Source organism: Melospiza melodia, chromosome 3 (genome assembly GCF_035770615.1).
Source record: "Melospiza melodia melodia isolate bMelMel2 chromosome 3, bMelMel2.pri, whole genome shotgun sequence".
In the NCBI taxonomy this organism is placed as follows: Eukaryota; Metazoa; Chordata; class Aves; order Passeriformes; family Passerellidae; genus Melospiza; species Melospiza melodia.
The window spans coordinates 125100161-125118869 of NC_086196.1; the positions used below are offsets into that span (position 1 = coordinate 125100161).

The window sequence follows — 18709 nt, forward strand, 5'->3', positions numbered from 1 at the left end:
CAGTACTAGGCCATTCACAAATGTATTATTGCAAAAATTGTATATTTCATTACAATAAATACTAAGATAGTAGTATTAGTGGTACATACTAAGAAAGAATAGGGGTTGAACACAAAATGCTGTATGGTGCCATACTCTGCTTGTTCTTGAGATCCCACAAATGGAGTTTTAATGAGTTGAGTTAGACATCTTTTGTTTACTTTCAAAATCAAAAGACATTACTGTATGGTCGTTTGGGGCAAAATCCTGAATAAATATAACCTAAAATAAATGTACACTTAAAGCTAAACTCTAATTAAAATCAATTTTATTTACCCAAGCTGTAGACACTTTAATTGCCCAATATCTCTAATTCTGCCAGGCGTGGCCGTGGGAGCTGCAGCACGGCATTCCTCGACAGAGATCGCCCCTTTCCCACAGGACCTCCGGGCGCCTGCTGCGCTCTCTCCAGCGGCGCACCGCGGGCCCGGGCAGACATCTGCGGCGCGGTCTGCGCGCAGCCGTGCCCGCTCGCTGGTGCTCTGATCGCATCCTCAGGGGAGAGAGAGGCTGTCTGGCAGCTCCAGCACGGCCCCGCCGCCGATGCCGCACCGCTTTAGCGAGGCGTCTCCCCGGAGCCCGGAGGGCCGCGGAGCCCGGGGAGCGCGGCGGAGCTCGGCGGAGGCACCGCGGGCTGCGCAGGGAGCGGGGGCGGGAAGGACGAGATAGAGCAGCGCTGGGAGGGCCGGGCAGCGCCGCCGCCTCCCGGCTCCAGCACCGCGGACAGCGCCCGGCCAGCGGCGCGGGCAGGCGGGGCGGGCACCGAGGCACGGCGGGCACCGAGCCGCGGCCACGCGGAGGGACACGGCCACGCGGAGGGACACGGCCACGCGGAGGGACATGGCCACGGCCACACGGGCCGGGCCACGGCCGCAACACGGCGGCTGCCCGGAGATCAGCGGCGCGCACGGGCAGGGCGGCCCACGCAGAAACACCGGCGGCACAGGCACAATGAGACACGCGTGGGCAAAAGGGCACAGGGGCACAGACCCAGTGCGCGCTCTCGGGCACAGACACAAGCCAAGAGTCACAGAAAACACCGCAGCACAGCATCACACACACACAGAGTTTCACACAAACACAGACAGACAGACACACACACACACACACAGACACACACACACGACACGCACACGGTTTCAGGCACACACGGACACGCGCCCACGCTCCCACAGGCACAGCGCGGGCACAGCCGCACACGGTCACACATACACGCACGGGCACCACGGACGCCACTCACAGACAGCACCTGTGCTCGCACGCCCGCTGACTCACAGAACCTGGCACACACAGCTGCACGCAGACAGACACACAGACACAGGCACTCGCACAGTGACAGACGCACAGACTGTCCTGGTTCCTGCCGTAGCCTGGAGGGTTCATGGCCAGGACCCAGAGGCTGTTCTGCTATCACCTCAGGTCATTGCCGGCGCTGGGTTTATGGGGGAAAGGAGCCTCTTAGAGAAGGGGCTCCTTCTGGTCCAGTAAGCCAGGCTGGGGGCTGTGGGGTAACCCCGATTCTGAGCATTTTGCCTGAGAATCACTCGTCTCTCTCTAACACGTTTGTGATTAACATCATGCTGTTACTGTTCATTTTCTTATCTCATTGCTGTTTCCAGTAAATTGTTCTTATCCCAACCCGTGATCTTCACCTTCGATTCCTCCAATTCTGCTCTCTAGCCTGCCAAGGGGAATGGGGAAAAGGGTGGGGGGAGCGAGTGGTTTCAGTAGGAGCAGTAAATAAGGGAATACCTGTCCTAAACCACGACCCAGACACAGAGAGAGAAAGGCAGACACACAGAGAGATAGACACACAGAGAGACAGATAGACACACAGAGAGACAGACAGACACACAGAGAGCCAGACGCCGGCGGGCCCCCGCCTGGCGACAGCCAATGGCGTGGCGAGTCTGCCCCCGGCGGTGTGCAGTCGCCAATGGGAGCGTCGGGGGCGGGGCCCGGCTGGCTCCGCCTCCCTATTTAAGGCCGCGGGTGGCCGTGAGTCGCTCAGTGGCGGGAGGAGGAGGCGCGGGGGCGAAGGCGCGCGAGCGGCGGCGCGCGGCGACCCGCGCACGTGCCCGCCCCGCGCGGCGCGAGGGGAAGGCGGAGGCGGGGCCGGGGCAGCGCCCGCCGCGGGAGGGGCGGCGGCACCTGCGGGGCGGCCCCGGCGCGGCCAGCGGCGAGCGGGCGGCCGAGGGCGCGGAGCGGCGAGCCCGGCACCCCGCGCAGCCCGCCCGGCGTGCCCGCGGCCATGGAGCAGGACAAGTACCTGCCCGAGCTGATGGCCGAGAAGGACAGCCTGGATCCCTGCTTTGTTCACGCCATGCGCCTCCTGGAAGACGGTGAGGCTCCGCTGCGCGCTCCCCCGGCCGGGGCGCTCCTCGCGGTCAGCATTCGGCGGCCGCGGCCGATGGACGCGGAGCGAAATCGGGTTTGGGGGCGGGCGGGACCCGGCCGCGCGGGGGCTCGGGGCGGCGGCCGTTCGGGGCTCGGGAGCCGTCCGGCAGCAGCCCCGGCAGCGGCAGAGAGTGCCCCGCTCCCCGCCCGCCGTGCGCCGGCTCTGCCGCGGCTGGGTCCGCTCTGCGGGGAGCGCTCCCCTGGCTCCCGGGCTCACTTACACAAAGACAGATGCTGGCGTTTCATTACACTCGTTGTGTCCTGTTTTCCACGCTGAAGTAATAAGGTTTATATGGTAATACTATTATGCCGTTAATGCGGCGCTGTTATAGTCGGCTGCGCGGTGTCAGACATTGATTGGATATGGCTTATCAATTTCATGACAGTTTCATCCAGGACATGATGATTTCCTCTTGGTTTTGTGCGGAGATCAGAATACACTGGTTATAACATTTGGCTGCTCACTGTAATTCGCCCTGCTTTCCTTGCTGTAGTTGGAGTACAGTTTTAGTTCGACCTGAGCTAGAGGTTCTTTAAAAAGTTTATAATTTAGTCTCTCTTTTAATAACTGTTCAATGTAGTGGTTGAGTGAAGACCTCGTGGTGTGGAGTTTCAACTTTTGCCAAAGTATAATTCATTAAGTTCCTCTTATACATGTTTTCATTCTTAGATTTTTAATAGTCTTTTTAAAAAACCCTGTTAAACTTGGAATCTAATGTTGAAAAGAAGTAGTAAAGAATGATGCATAAATCAAGATAACCTATCAAGCTCTTAAATGAGATTAAAGCAAAGCAGTGTATGGTCAGACCCTTGAAAATCACGCATTCCAATAAACTCACATTCAGAGGTGGCAAATAATTTCCCAAGTTCCGTTTATGACTTAAAGAAAATCATAACTAATTCAGATTTACCATGCTAAGCAGTATTTCCTCTGTCAGCAGTTTTTATATTGTCTTTCCTTAATGTATGTTCTATTGATTGTGAATGAAGATATTGAGTCCAGGTTTTGTTGGAGTGCTTCTGTTTGATAGCTTTGAAATTCATACTGAATTTCAGTATGAACACAGAGCCATTTAGTACTCTTTCGTCATAGCTACCTTGCTGCTAAGGAGGCAGCCATGCTGCTTTTTACAGTTGTTATTTTAATAATCATACTGTAAACAAAGTCCTTATTTCTTAGAGGAATATATTTTTTGAGCCTTGCAGTTCGATCTTTTCCCAGAGGGGGGAAGTATCCACTGAGAGTGTGTGTGTGTGTGTCTGGGAAAGGAGGAAAATGCAGGAAGGACAAAACTGAAAGTAGGCAAAGAAAAGTAAAAAAAAAGGAAAATAAAATTGGTTTTTCTAGGTATCAAGTTCTTGCAGAAGTTGCGTTTTGAGCAACTGTGGGATTGAGTAAATGAACAGTTTTCTCATTCCTTTTTATCATAAGTAGGATTATGCATTATTTCACTAGATTTTATAAGAGATGAAGGTGAGTTGTCTGAGAGAATGCTAATGTCAGATTCACACCAGGTACCTGGCATTATCCTTCAAAACACCATCTGTCAAGCTTTCTAGAGATTTGTTTTACAGTCTAAGGTATGATGACTATTAAAACACAACCATGGTTAGAATGTTACTACTTAAAGAGAATTACAATTAATGCACTGGTTGCTGCCGGGTATAAATACAAAGCAAATTTATCGAATGGGCAGAATTTTCTTTTTTGGTGCCAGAAGAAAATGGGAACCTTCAAGGATCTCTGTAGTAGTGAATAATTCTTAGGTTATATTCATGATAAAACATTGTTTCCAGACTCTGGATTTCTGTTCTTTAGAACGTAATGTGCAATCAGCTACGTCCATAATGATGCCAGCCAGGTGTTCTGTTTGTGGCGTCCTAAGCATTTTTGATTGCCAGTACATTTTGTGTCAAATGCTTAAGCGTAGATTTGCTGTGGAGCTCAGAGCCTCAAGCATTCACTCTGACTTGGAAGTGCTGTGTTGTTTCATGTTGGCTGCTGAAACCTGAGGTTGAGAACAGTTGTGTTGCTGTGAGAAACCGCAGAAGGGCACACAAGCAATAAGTATTCCAGAAAAATGCTTCTGATTTGCAACACTGGATTTACTTGTAAAGATAAGACTGCCCATTTTTCCCCAATAATTTTTTTGTTTGTTGGATTCTGTTGCATGGTTTTTTGTGTGTTTTGGTGTACTTAACCAATATTAAAACCAACATATTACTTATGTTTTCAGTATGTAGGTCTTTGTCCTTCAGGTTGACCTGTGTCAGATGCATACTTGAATCAGTAGCTATTTATCCCTCACTATTAAGGGATAACTAGAAATCACTTACTTTAGTCCTTACCTGGATCTGTTGAAATCCCCAGAAAAGGGACATTTCCTTTGGCAGAGTATTTGTATATTTACCAAACAACACAAAGAAAGGTGAAGAAAAATGTACAAGTGCTGTTTAAATACAAGGAGTGGAAGCAAAACCTGTTTTCTTTAAAAACCACTGTGGGAATCTGTTGTGGATTTTGACAATGAACCTAAGTCTCTGAATGGCCAATTTAGTGCCTTAATCAGGAGATGCTTGATTTCCCCATGGGTCGTAACCTGTTTCATGTAGAAGTAGGTCCTACATGACTGTTGCGCTGTTAACAATTGAAAAGTCATTGGTAAGTCATCTACTAGAGGAACTTGTGAGTGGCTGGTGATATTTGCCTCAGCCAAAGTTTTTTCAGACTTTAGCAATCTGCATTGAACATATGTATTGTGAGAATATAATCCATTCAGTAATGAAAATTAAAAGCCTTTTAATTGTAATAGGTAGTTGAACTCTAAAGAACAGGCTAATCTCCATCTACTGGAAAGGGCTTTTCTGTATCAAGTGAACTGTTTTGTGTACTAGGCTGTTATAGGAGCTGGAAGAGTGTCCCTATTTCATGTATAGCTTTAAATTATTTTACTGTATACTTGTTAAAAGTAGTTATTTTCTCAGGTGCAATTATTCTGCTTTTAGTCAGGAGATGTCCTGATAAATGTATGAGGTCAAGTAATGCTTGGTTAGATTAAAAAAATGTCAAAAGTGAAGAGCATGTTCTTGAGCAGCACCTTTTTTACCCAGCTTGTGCTTATACTGCAGCACAGTCCAGAGCTCCAGAGAGAATGGAGAGGCTCTTTGTTCTAGTACTGCTCCCTGCCATGGAAGCTGCCAGCTCCTTATATATGTTACTTTTGCATGATTGTAAATATTTATTGCTTTGTGTAAGATGTCTGTGGTTATGAATATAAAAATAAATGTGTCACTTTAGCTGTGAAGGTCTGGATGACAAAAAGATACAACCAGTTGGATAGTTCAAAACCAGTTTTATATCAGCATTCCATTTAATAGGCTAAAATGTCAGCTAATTGTCTGTGTACTTTTTGGGGTCAAGCTAATTAAATATATGTATGTGTATATATATGTGTGTGTGTGTATGTCTTTATTTATATGTATGCAGCTTTGGAATATCTTGCTTGGTGTTTTTTACCAGCTCTGTGTTTTGTAATATAAAGATAAAAGAAAAAGACCTATTGGAAAGAGCTGGCCAAAGGAAGAGCATCTCTCCCCATGGAAATACCAGCATTACTAGGGTAATGAGGTAGCTAATTTCTCTCCCTTATAATGACAGTGCAATTGACCTCAGAATTTCAGCTGGCATTCTGAAGGCAATGAGAATCAGGCCTTTAACTTTAATCTTGAGTTAAGTCCCTAGATCATTCCATGTGGCACAGCAGAGTTTGTTAAGCCTCCAAGTTGTGTAAATTAGGCTCATATAGCTCAGCTATCATCCACATACAGGCTTCTTGTAGGACAGGCCATGCTTATTCAAAACATTTGCCTTTACACTGAGCATTAGTAGGGTCTCTCATACAAGCCTGCAGTAGTAGTTCCAGCTAGTAGAAAACTGTTGGCATAATGCAAGTTTATTTTGTCTTATATTCAGGATTTCCTCTAATACACTGTCATATGTAGGTTTGGGATTTCTTTGGACTGTTGGAGATTGTTTTTCTTTTCATCTAGAAATGCAGCTTTAGTTCAGGAGTGTGTGTTTGTGTTAAAAACCTGGGATAATAATAAGGTTGTTGTATGCAAATTATTTGTCTTGCAAATACAGAATGTGACAATCATATCCTTAACCCTAGATGTGAAAGGCTTATGACTTAATAAAACCAGGCCTCTGATACTTTTTAATTTTTATAACTTTTTTCATTGAAAACTACTTGTGAAAATATGCTTGCAAATTTATGAGTTCACTTGTCTCAACAAGCCTTTCGACTAAAATAAGATTAATGTAAATGTAAATTCATATAATAATATTAACCTGTGAGTGGTCACTATTTTGCTTATTGTTTCTTTTATTCCTGATATTTACATCAGGTGAGAAGAAATCTGTATTCACAAAATAGTTGGTATTAATCATTGTTTGCTTTGCTGTCTCAAGAAATGCACTGTAAATTCCCAGTAGATTGACTCAGGAAACATGCTAATATTCAGAGCGTGTATTTTAGGTACCTTGGTTTCATTAGAAACTAGATTTGTAATGATCATTTGGAGCCTTTTCAAGAGAAAGTGAAAACTCTGGATGAATACAAGATACTTAGGATTTTTATAAAGTAGTGATGTGCTAGGCATTACAGACTTGGTTCAAAGCTGACTAAAGTTAATGGGAATTTTTCTGTTGCCATTAGTGGGCTATCAGGCAGTCCTTGTGATACAAATATGATCTATTGACTGGTATAGCCAATAGGACATGCTTTTGCCCTGCAGAATGTAATGCAGATGAATCCCAAGTGATTACCAGATTTATGGAAAACAAAACATTATAAAATATTAGAATGAGTATAACAAAGCAAATGTTATGTTTATATTGACCCCAGCTTCTTGTTCATAAAAGGCATACTTGCTTCAGAGGAGAGAAAAAAGAAATTATAGATGTGATTTAAAAAATAGAAATAACAAAATTCTTTCAGACATCTGAAGCTGCTTAGGACCATTTGATCTGTGATCTTAGAAAACATGTACTTTGAAACACACTAAATTGTTTTGCAAAGAGGCAACAATACAAATGCAGTAATTGAAGATTAGATTCTGATACCGTGGTTTAAAATAAAAGGTGCTTTGCTCTTTAAATAGTGCTGTTTGAATCAGTGGGCCTGCTAAAGGTGCAATTTAGTGCAAATAGCAGAATTTAGTACCAACTGTTTAAGGGAAGGTCAAAGGTATTTGCTGAGGTTTATCTGGATGCCCAGAGCCTCATTAATAAAGTACTAGTTTTTTGGCAACGTGAATATTTTCTTTGAAGGAGAATATTTTTCACTTGTCCAGGGAATTTTTTAGTAAATTTATGTCATATTTAGTCTCCTTGGTGTGTACATTCAGAGTGCAACTGCTGTAACTGTCCATCTCTCTTCCTCTATACCTTGAAGTAAGCATTTTAAAGTTCAGGATTTTGGAGACTTGTTAATATTTGCAGTTAGTACCAAGAGAAGGCAGGATACCTGGACAGCTGAGTAAAACATTCCTGTCAACTGTTAATTTCCTAAGCACTGAACACCTGTGTAATGTGTAGAATAGAGTGGCCGTTCCTAACCAGGAGGTGGCATGATTGGGCTCCACATGCCAAAATAGTGCTTCATATCCTGGCACCTTCTGGGAAAGGGCTAGCTGGGTCCAACAGATACATCCGGTTCTTCTTCACTGGCTGTATGCTTTTCTCATTTCGGCAGTGTGCAGACAATACATACTGGCACTGAGATGTGCTGGAGCATGCTGGGCTAATTAGTAGTCTATAAACTCTGACATGATCAGCAGTGATCTGTGCATGAGCCTTCCAGTAAAGGCTAAACATCTGCCTGACCCACCCGAGCAGTGCCGTGAGAGTGAAGCAGTTCCTCCGTGACACAAGGACACAGGTCTCAGGCTCAGACTATGAGAGGTCTTGGGCCTTACTTTAGAAGGCATAAATGTTGCTGCTGTTTGGTAGTTCTTCTCCAAGGTTTATTAAAATGGGAATATGTTTCACCTTTCTGTGCCTTGTAGCTGTACTGTAGGCCACACATGCTGCTTTTATGGAATAGTTGTTTTCTGGATTGGCAGGGTCACTGCAGTCACCTGGTGCCTCAGTTTGGGGTTAGAGTGCCTTTTCAAAAATAAGCTGTTTTTAACTGTCTCAAATAAATTTCTTTTCTCCAACAAATTCCTGAATGTGGAGGAAAATCCAGTGTTGTCACAGCTGATCTTAGAATATACAACTGTCTTTAAAACATTTTGAGAATAAATAATAAGAGGAGTGTTTTCATCAGGGATTTGAGGTGTTAAGAAAGCATTCACAATAGAAAAAAAAAATCAGTTTTGCAGGTGGACTCTGCTAAGCATTGTGAAGGTATGCATTCATATTTTCTTCACCTTGCATTTTTCAGTCCTTGGATGGGTATCAGTGCACTACATCAGAATAAGCAAGGAAACAGATAGTTTTTAAAATCAAGTGTGTCAAGTGTAGAACTTTACTGATGCTACAGTTTAATATTTGGCTGCATAAGCAAATAAGATTGTGCAGTCTGACCAGAAAAATGGAAAACCTTAAAACTCGTGTAAAGATCCGATGTGCATAGAACACGGAGTCTTGGCTTGTGCTACGTATCTTCAGTGACTGTGTTCTAAAACTCCCATCTGTGAGATGTAGATTGATGCTGAATCTCATTCTAATCTTTGAGATCTCGACATGAAAAGACCTTCATAAGAAATGTGTAGTATTCTTATTACTTTTGGTACAAAATTACTCTTTTTAAAATTTGCAAGCAGAAATAATCCTGGTTATTACAGTCCTCTGTAAATCCTGTCACATTTTAATTAGGATCCTGCTGGAAATGAGTACAGCTATTTCCTTATCCTAAAAAGGGCTGAAACTAATAAAAACTAGAAGAATTATTTAAGACTTCCAGCAGATTAAAAACTTCCAACTCCCCCACTCCCCTCAAAAAAAAAAAAATCCTGAAATAATGTATGCCTGTTCCTAATTTCACAGCCTATCCTGTTGAAAGGGAATTTTTTTAGTTTGAATACTGAAAAATTTATCAAGTGAAACTTCTAATAATGCTAATATGACAGTTTTGAAGATCATCCACGCTTAATTAAGATGGTACAGAGTTTTGAGGGTCACATATGGCTGCATATGATATAACCAAAGACATCTCAAAATTGTCAAATGCTCTGCATGTGCTGGGCATTCCTGTTTATTGTCCTTGGGTTAGCATGATGCAAAGGCTGAAAGACACAGGGCAGGTCACTGCTGTTCTGGAATTTCTCTGCACCTGCTGAAGTGTTCATCAGTTATTCTAGCATCTATCCCTTCTTGTAAGGGTTGCACTTACAGATGTAGAAAAATGTCAAAAGCTTTTGATTCATATAATCCTTCAAATTCTGGCTATCAATGTAACTGTTAGAAAAAATAATACCATGTGCTAGTCTTATCAAAACATGCATTCCTCTTTGCTCTGCTTTAGATCTAGAACAGAATGTTTATTTGTTTTGTAGTTAGAAGCATTTTGGCTTTGCTAACTGGTAAAGGCAGGTGTGTCTTCAGCAAAAGCAAAAGTAGGGGTCAAAGCCCTTTACTCATAATCAGTCAACTTCCGAAGAGCAGCACTGCAAATCAAGGAAAAACAGTTTTCCTAAGAGGTTTGAGCACTGGGGAAAGAAAACAAATCCTGTAGTTTAATGTTTCCTGGGATTTAAGTGTATGTTTCAAAGCTGTTTTTCATATACTTGAAGTTAGAGAGCTTGTCATCAAATCAGGGGCCTTGTGCGTGTTTTAAAATGGCTTTTCAATATTGAAAAATTGAGTTAACTTACCTCTCCCAGTGCACATTTTTGTCTCAGTGTTTCTGCTAATGTAGGCTCATATTGCTGATTTTTCTAAATATTTCTAAGCAAACTTGTTTGTTGCATTTTGTCTTTTTTGAGATTGTAGAAAGAACATTTTGGTGTTGTCAGGGGTTGCTCTGAGGTCAGAATGTGAGCTCTAGCTGGGCAAAGAGTGAGACATTGTTCTTCCTAAATACTTAGAACTACTCTGATTTGCTGCGGCCACAGTGCTGTTTCCTTGACTTTCCCATTTTAACCTAAACTGATTTTTCTCCAGTTCTTCTGAAAGGAGCAGCACCAAATTTAAGTGACTTACTGTCTCTTATTTTGTTGTTTGAGGGGCAGACTAAGGACTGATGAAATGAATTCCAGGAGACCTTTCTCCTTCCTGTCTTCACACAGCTGTTCAACAGGAAAATGCAGAGTTAGTTTTGGTAAATGATGCTTATTATCCTGGTGTCTCCATAGGGCTGTAGAACTATCTAATAGCTTTGTCTTTTGCATGGGTACAGATTGGCAATTATTTCACAAATACTTGTATGCAAGGTGGCAGGATTTAACTCATTGTAAAATTTGAAATAACATCCTCCTCGTCCATGTAGATCCAAATAAATAAATGAATTTTATCAATTTATTTGTGCTCAAAAGCCATTGGTGGGTAATCTGCCACACCCAGTTCATATATTGCATGGACTGCTTTTCCTGATCCTACACTTGTGTTTAAAAAGATCATTCTGTCTTCGTAAATACAATATTGCAGAATGTCCTGATTCTCTTTGGTATTTTAGGGGGTGTCCAGATGCTGTTGCTGCTGTTAGAGGAGTGATTGGTTTGTTCTTGCTGCAGATGGTTTACTGTGAACACCAACAGATCAGGTTGTGCATAAGTCTGTGAAGAAGGATTTTACTCACCTGTGTCAAAGGGGTCCAAGGTCAGCAGTGAATGTGGGAAAACAGGTGTTCATGCTACCTATTTTATTGCTCTTCTTTTTCTGTAGACTAAACTGGGAGGTAACCTGGAAATGCAGTAGTTTATGTTGAGTTGTGCATGACAAAAAGATGTTCATGCAGTACCAGCTTGCTAGAATACACAAACCATCTGTTCAGCACAAAAAGTCTTCTTGCTGCTCCAAAGTGTGTGAATAATCTGGAATGATATGTCAGATGCAAGGGGGAAGAGAGGACTAAGTTTTTGCTAGAAATATTTTGATATAATGACTTTTTTAAGGAATGTTTGTACTGTAAGCTTTCCAAGTGCTTCTTGTGGTGGAAGTGGGAGATGTTTTCAGCATAAAGTGGAAATGGAGCAGCTTGGTTTTGACACAAAGCAGGAACTTGATGTGATTCTGCATCCATTTAAACACTTAAGATGTCCTGATTTGGAGGCAAACAGAAAATAATTAGAAGCTGCTATGAATTGTAAATATTACTAACATAGAAGATCTCACTTGCTGTTCAGTCTAAAACAGGGAGAATAACTGTAACATAGATTGTTGTGTTTATTTACTCGATAATTTAATGCATGTAGGGGTGGCAGACACTATGGAGTCCCTCTGAAGGCATGCAATACAACAGTATCAAAACAATGTAATTCTTAACAGAAGCTTTTCAGAAAAAATTGAATTTCATTTAATTTTTTAAATAGACCAACAGCATTTTCAAATGTTTATTTCACTACTTTTATCTATCCATTTTTTTTCTGAATAAAACTTAACTAAAAGGTTCCAGAAGTCCTCACTTAATATTCAGTATTTTGTGTTTAATGGATGTGTGAATGAGAGGAAGTAAGTTAGAGATTTGGGGCAAGTTTTTTCTTTTTGCTACTCAATTTAAAATGACACATTTTTTCAGTGCATTCCAAAAATACATTCTTGACACCTGATTCTATTGCACAGGTAGCTTCTGGGATTTCTGCCAACAGGTACAGGCAGAGGACAATATCAAAACCTTTCCCAAAGCTTAAAAAAATACTATTAATAGTATTATCCTATCCCTACATTGGAAAATTCTTCTATTATGGTTTATAACTTAAAAATTTTTGCTAAATAACACAATACTGGTTGGTAAAAGCAAGTTCTCTGAACTCTGCATCTATGGAGATTATCTGCATTGTATTGCTTCAGCCTTCAGCTTCACTTTGTGCATGCTGCTGGTATTGCTATCAAAGTGATTTTAAGTTTTGAATGACTAAAGTGTTTTTGAGCTGATCACTTGCCAAGACATGAAGTTTTGGATACTTTTTTAGCACCATCTTGGTACATTCATTCAGTATTGGAGGGTATAATTTCAATCATTACAAATTTCAGTGTGGCCCTGTGTTTGTCCTAGGAGCTTTCAGTCCAGACAGCAACTCACTATCCATTTCTTTCCTTGGATAAGTGAGTGAATTAAAGTAAAACTGTCTCATAACCTGTGAGACATCTCAATTGCCTATAGTAGTCTATAGGGTGCTTTTTCATCTGGCTGACAAAAGGCCCTCAGGAGTTTTGTCCCTCATTTGAATACTGAGTAGTGTAAAGGCCATAAGCTTGTGACCTCTGAATTCTATAACTTCCCCATCTCTCATGATTTAAATGCTTACAGCCTGAGGTCCATGGACTGGGAAGGGACGTTTGGTCCAGAGACAAGTCTCTACTGCTGAGAAAATTATCTTACTGTAAGAGTTATTTTGAAAGAAAAATAGTGCCGTTTTACAGTAACAATTTATTGGAGACCTTTAAAAAGGAGTTTTCAGGTGCCAGCTAATCTCAGCTATCATAACATTATTGCTATCACTAAGAAAAATACTTGACAACTGCAGGGGAGAAAAAGTCAAGTCTTTGATGTCCATTTGTGTTCATCTCTAAAGGGATATCTTTTAGCTGTTTACTGCAACTTTACAAGCAACCAGTAATTAGAAAGTATAGGTATTGATGTTCATAGTTAATTTTGAGATTGTTCTCATGTGCCTGAATTGAGGTGTATAACTCATGTTGAAGTCTATTATTTCTGCGTGGAGCTTTAGAAGTAATCCTGTGGTGTTGGTAAATTGCACAAACATCAGACTAAGGGATGATGCAGCACGTGCTTTTTTAAGAAAATCTGGGAAGACATGTTTGAGGAATAAGTACTGCTAGTAAAGAAAAGAAGTTTTCTTTAGAGGCTGAAATACATTTCTTTGGTTGTTGGTATTGCTTCATTTGAAGTGCTTGAATATCCCATGCCGACTGACCATCTTTTCTGGGTGCCATCTATTCCATGGTTCCTCACTCAATGGTACCTGTTGGAAAAAGCCCTCTAGTGCTTTTTCCCCAGGAATTGGATGTATGGAAGCCTGTTCCTTAAGCTACATAATGGACCTGGGGGAGGGGGAAGGGAAGTCATAGTATCTACTACTTTATATATACCGGTGCATAGTAACTTGCTCAGTCTTTTGCACCCTGTAGTGAGGATCTTGCACCTGAAGTTCTTAATTTGTTTTGCTTTCTTTTTATTGTTCTTTTTCATAATTATTTTGCTTTCCCTTTTGTGAATTGTACTATGTCATATGATGCCATTGTCTTACTTGGATTACAAGCTATAGGAGGTGGGTGTGAGGTGCTGTGTCAGTGTATGGTGGTAGTACAGGTGGTAGTAAGTTTGTCAGGAAACTGATCACTGCAAAACACAGTTGCACATAAATGCCATCATTGAGCCTTGGATTCTGTCCTGGAGACGCCTCCTACCCAAGTGTCACCATTCGTATCTGCTCATTCAGAGTTTCAGTTCAGTCGGTCTCTTGCCTGTGGAGAGATCCATGAGTGAGCTTTCCACTGCCACCTCTAATAGGTTTATTTGCTTTGGTAACCCTTGGTCTTTCCAGTGAAGTATTGAACCCATGATTTCTCCATCCTTTCTCTCAGTTAATTTATTTAGAAGTTCTTGATTTCTCTTCAAATGTGCCAACCAAACACCCATGCATCCTGGCCTAGATAGGAAGGCCTTCCTGCCTGATGGAGTCTAGACTGCACTGTTCTCTGTTTTGCAAAATAATCCAGTTGTTCTTAATGTACCTCTTAGAACAACCATGACATCTTCTAGGCATTTCTTAAAAAGCAAGCTGCTTCTGCCCCCTTCTGATTTTGTTCTAGATTCTGTGTACCCACACATGCTATTCTGATTTCAACAGATGTCAAACACTTTAAGTTGTAAAACATGTATCTTATTCATTCTTTTCATCATTTGTCTTTCTTGTATTTCCAGGCATGAGGTAATGGTAACCACCTGCATGCTTGTCAAATGCACTTTTTAAAAACCAGCATCCTGTGTTTTTTCAGGTTAAACACACACTGATATATTTGAATTATTAAATTACATGGTTGCAGCAAAGAAAACTGATAATAGATTGGAAGGACAGTAGGAAATGAAGGGAGAATGCTGGGCTGGATATTATTAGTTTGTTTTTTAGGAAACAAAAATCTTTGAGCAGAGGAAGCTGGCATGTGTCTAAGCCACCAGAGTTTAGTTGAATGAATTCCTTGAAGAGCAAGCAAGTCCATGTGAATTGAATTGTGTGAATGAGCACTATTTAAAGAAAAAATCTACAGAACTTCAAACCTCTTGATTGGTCATTGCCTGAGTTATCATTAAACACCTACTAAAAGTTGGGATAATAGAGGAGACAATGTGAGAGAGATAGACAAGCTAGAGAATTAGGCTTGAAGTAACTGGAAAGGAAGCTGGTGTAAGAGTACAAACATGAAGGAAGTATTCCAGCATGTAGCTGGAATAAATTACAAGAGAAGTGAGAACAGGTGAGAAAGTTGAGGGATCCTCATATGGCCAATTGCAATCATACAAGGCTGCAAAAGATTTTGCAGCAGCAAAGTCTAAGGACAAAACCAGGGTTTCAGTAAGATCACAGAAACAAGAAGGTGGTTTCATGTGTATTGCAGTATAATCATTGGAAGCTACAAGAAGGAAGGGACCCACACTGGAGCAGTTAATAAGACCTGGAGCCTGTGGGAAGAACTCATTTTAGGAACGGTCATGGAGGGCTGTCTTTCATGGGAAGGACTCCATGCTGGAGCAGGGGAGGTGAGTGAGGAGTCCTTCCCCTGAAGAGGAAGAAGCGACAGAGTCACAGCCTCTTGCTTTGGGCTTGGGCTCCCAGAGCTCAACCTGTGGCTCCCACTGCAGCTGCTCGCTGAGATACTGGCACTGAATGGACCCCTCCACAAAAGTTAAGACTGGGAGGAAGGAAGGGGTTGGAAGGGGAAGATGATTTTAAGGTTCGGTTTTTATTTCTCATTATTCTTCTCTGATTTAATTGGTAATAAATTCAGTTAATTTCCCCAAGTCAAGTCTCTTTTGCTGGTATCAATAAATAGCGATAGGATCTCTCCTTTCCCTTATCTCAACCTAGGAACCATTTGCTGCGTTTTTCTCTCCCCTGCCCAGCTGAGGAGGGCAGTAATAGAACAGCATTGGTGGTCAATCCAGCACATCTCATCCATTTCCAGTCCAGTAGTCTGCATTCAGCTAGAAGCCTCCTTTGAAATGTTTGATTTTGTTAGCACTTGATTTCCTGCATGGTAATTTCTCCAGTAACTGTGTTGGTCATTTTACTGCATTTTTTTGTAACTCTCTTTTTTACATTACCTGATCTTACCTTGAAATGGAACCTACGTGTCACTTGCTTTTTTGTTTAAGTAGAAAAAAGTTTTCATCAGTGTGTTTATATCAGCTAGAGACTGTCTGGATACCATGGTTGGTGTAGGATATATACTGCTTTCTCTTACCTTAGGAGCAAGGCTACATACAATGTTATATTGATTCACTGTTGTTGGGGAACCAAGAATTAGCAAGTGAGCAAAGTAACCAAAACACAAGCAGAACATTAACCTTTTCTAATAATAAGGGAATATGAAAGATTTACAGACAACATAGTTGCTCAAAGAGTAAGCAGATTAGAATGGGATACCTACTAATAAAATTTTGCTATTGCAGTACTGTAAAGTTGTTTCTTTTTATCAAGAGTGTGCAGAAATGCTGGGCAGCTGAGTTTGGGCTTTTGTAAGCATCACAAGAACAAAGTGAGTGGAATGAGATGACAGAAATGGTGATGCTGTTCTGGGACAGCATCTTGGGGATTAAATTCCAAGAGACCTGTGCACCACTGTGTGCACTCTAAAGAGGGTGTTCCTTACTTATGGACTACTGCAAGTCTTCAGACCAAATAAAGCATTATTGCCTCTAACATGCCATTTAGAACTCTCATACTAATCTAGGTGGATGGATGCAGAAAGGCAATGGTGTAAGCTTTACCAAGAACATAAACACTGAGTGGTTGCACCTGGTTTTTCTTGCTCAGATAAACTGTGCTGCAGAATTGAGTGCCCCAGTTTGCTGACTGCACGTTGTGGATGCCTGCTTTGTGGGATCTCTGCTATCCTCCGGCATATAATTTTCTGCTAAGAATGAGATCAATGTTGTTCAGTTCTGTTTATTTGACGCCACAACTCTGTCTCCAGATTCAGCAATGCCAAGTGTTAACCTAGTGTGGCAGCTTGAAAAATATTTTTTTATTAAAACTAACGCAGGTTGGAGTTGCATTTATCTGTAGTGATGATCATATTAGCCAATTATGTGCTTGTTCCTGTTTGGCACATGACTCTTCATATTCAGTTGCTTTTTATTTTTTTCATGACAGTATCTTGACTTCTTTACCCTGGAGTTCTTCCTTGCAGGAAGCAGACCAGCATTTCATGTCTAGAGTTTTATTTTAAAAACATATAATGTCTCTTAAGGCATGATGGGCTGCAGGAAGCGTTTAATCTACCACTTGCCAACTCATGTTTTGCTTATGACTTACACATTTTAGATTGACAGCCAGCTGAACATGAGCCAGCAGTGTGCCCTGGTGGCCAAGGGCATCCTAGCCTGTATCAGGAACAGTGTGGCCAGCAGGAGCAGGGAGGTCATTCTCCCCCTGCCCTTGGCACTGGTGAGGCCACACCTTGAGTGCTGTGTCCAGTTCTGGCCCCTCAGTTTGGGGAGGACGTTGAGATGCTTGAGCGCGTCCAGAGGAGGCAGCGAGGCTGGTGAGGGGCTTGGAACACAAACCCTGTGAGGAACGACTGAGGGAGCTGGGGGTGTTCAGCCTGGAGAGAAGGGGAGTCAGGGGTGACCTTATCACTCTCTACAGCTCCCTGAAAGGGGGCTGTAGTCTGGTGAGGGTTGGTCTCTTTCTCCAGGCAGCAGCTGACAGAATGAGAGTAGGACACAGTCTCAAGCAGTGCCAAGAGGAATATAGGTTGGATATTAGGAAAAAGTTTTTCACAGAAAGAGTGATCAAGTGCTGGAATTGTTCTCCTGGGGAGATGGTGGAATCACCATCCCTGGATGTGTTTAAAAAAAGACTGGATGTGGCCCTTGGTGCCATGGTTTAGTTGAGACGTTAGAGCATGGGTTGGACTCAATGATCTTGAAGGTCTCTTCCAACCTGTGATTCTCTGAATTCTGTGAATCAGATAATCAAATTGCTACTGAAAGTTCTTACAGCCAGCAAAGAAAGTCAAATGCAGTTATCTCAATGACACTTATAAATATGGGCTTCTTAACCTGAGCTTTTAATAACCTGGTAGATTCTTGGTATTCTAAAAGATAATTGCATTTTGAATAACTTAAATGTCAGTTTTATGTTTTAAAAACTGTACTAGTAAAGCTATGTTTGATCTTCAGCCTGAAAAATTCCCATTAAATAATCTCGAAATCTACCAAAACAGTGGAAAGTTACAATTCTGAGATTAAATTAAAAGGAATTAGGAAAAAAAGACATAATTTGAAACTATGAATATTTAGATTTATTTTTTTCCTATTGTACAGTTTTCTTTCAAATTTAAATGTGGTACTGAAGCTTGATGGGCTACTTAAAAATTCTGGATGTGCATGCAGTTTCTTCCTAAAACATGAGTATATTATTGAAAGAACTCTTACACAGTTAAACAAAAATAATTCCTAGCTCCTCTTATGGGGTTTGTCTCATTTTTGATGCATTGTTCTAAGCTCAATTTTGTTAAACTGCTCCTTGAATTTTACCAGTTGCAAAATCATCTGCAGTTTTAATAGAAGGAATGTATTTTGCTAACATCTTCCCAGATATCCCATTGAAATCATGACATACCATAACCCTTCTTGAGTACTGGTGCAAGAAGGATTTTTATGTTCAGTCGAAATGAACATTGTTCATCTAGACAATATGTGGTTTAAAAAGATGAAGTATTTTCAGAGGTCTTTAGAAATTTGTTTGTTGCAAAAGCAGATATCCCATGATTTGTAGTAAGTCTGAGTTAGCAATTATTTGGTGTCTTTCTAATGTTTAGACATACTTTATTAATTTTTAATAATAATTTAATTTTGTT

The 18709-nt window shown here is 41.6% G+C and overlaps 1 protein-coding gene across 3 annotated transcripts in view; it reads left to right on the forward strand.

Annotated features, from left to right (window-relative positions):
* The first annotated feature begins 2244 nt into the window (after positions 1 to 2244).
* KHDRBS2 (KH RNA binding domain containing, signal transduction associated 2) overlaps positions 2245 to 18709 on the forward strand; it is a 339264-nt gene continuing 322799 nt past the window's right edge. For 2 of the 3 annotated variants that reach the window (XM_063153001.1, XM_063153002.1), the window contains exon 1: positions 2246 to 2381. In XM_063153001.1, coding sequence (XP_063009071.1) covers positions 2291 to 2381 — 91 coding nt within the window. In that variant the 5' untranslated portion in view covers positions 2246 to 2290. Of the gene's footprint in view, positions 2382 to 18709 lie in introns of all 3 variants that reach the window. The other variant, XM_063153003.1, reaches the window with a different exon arrangement.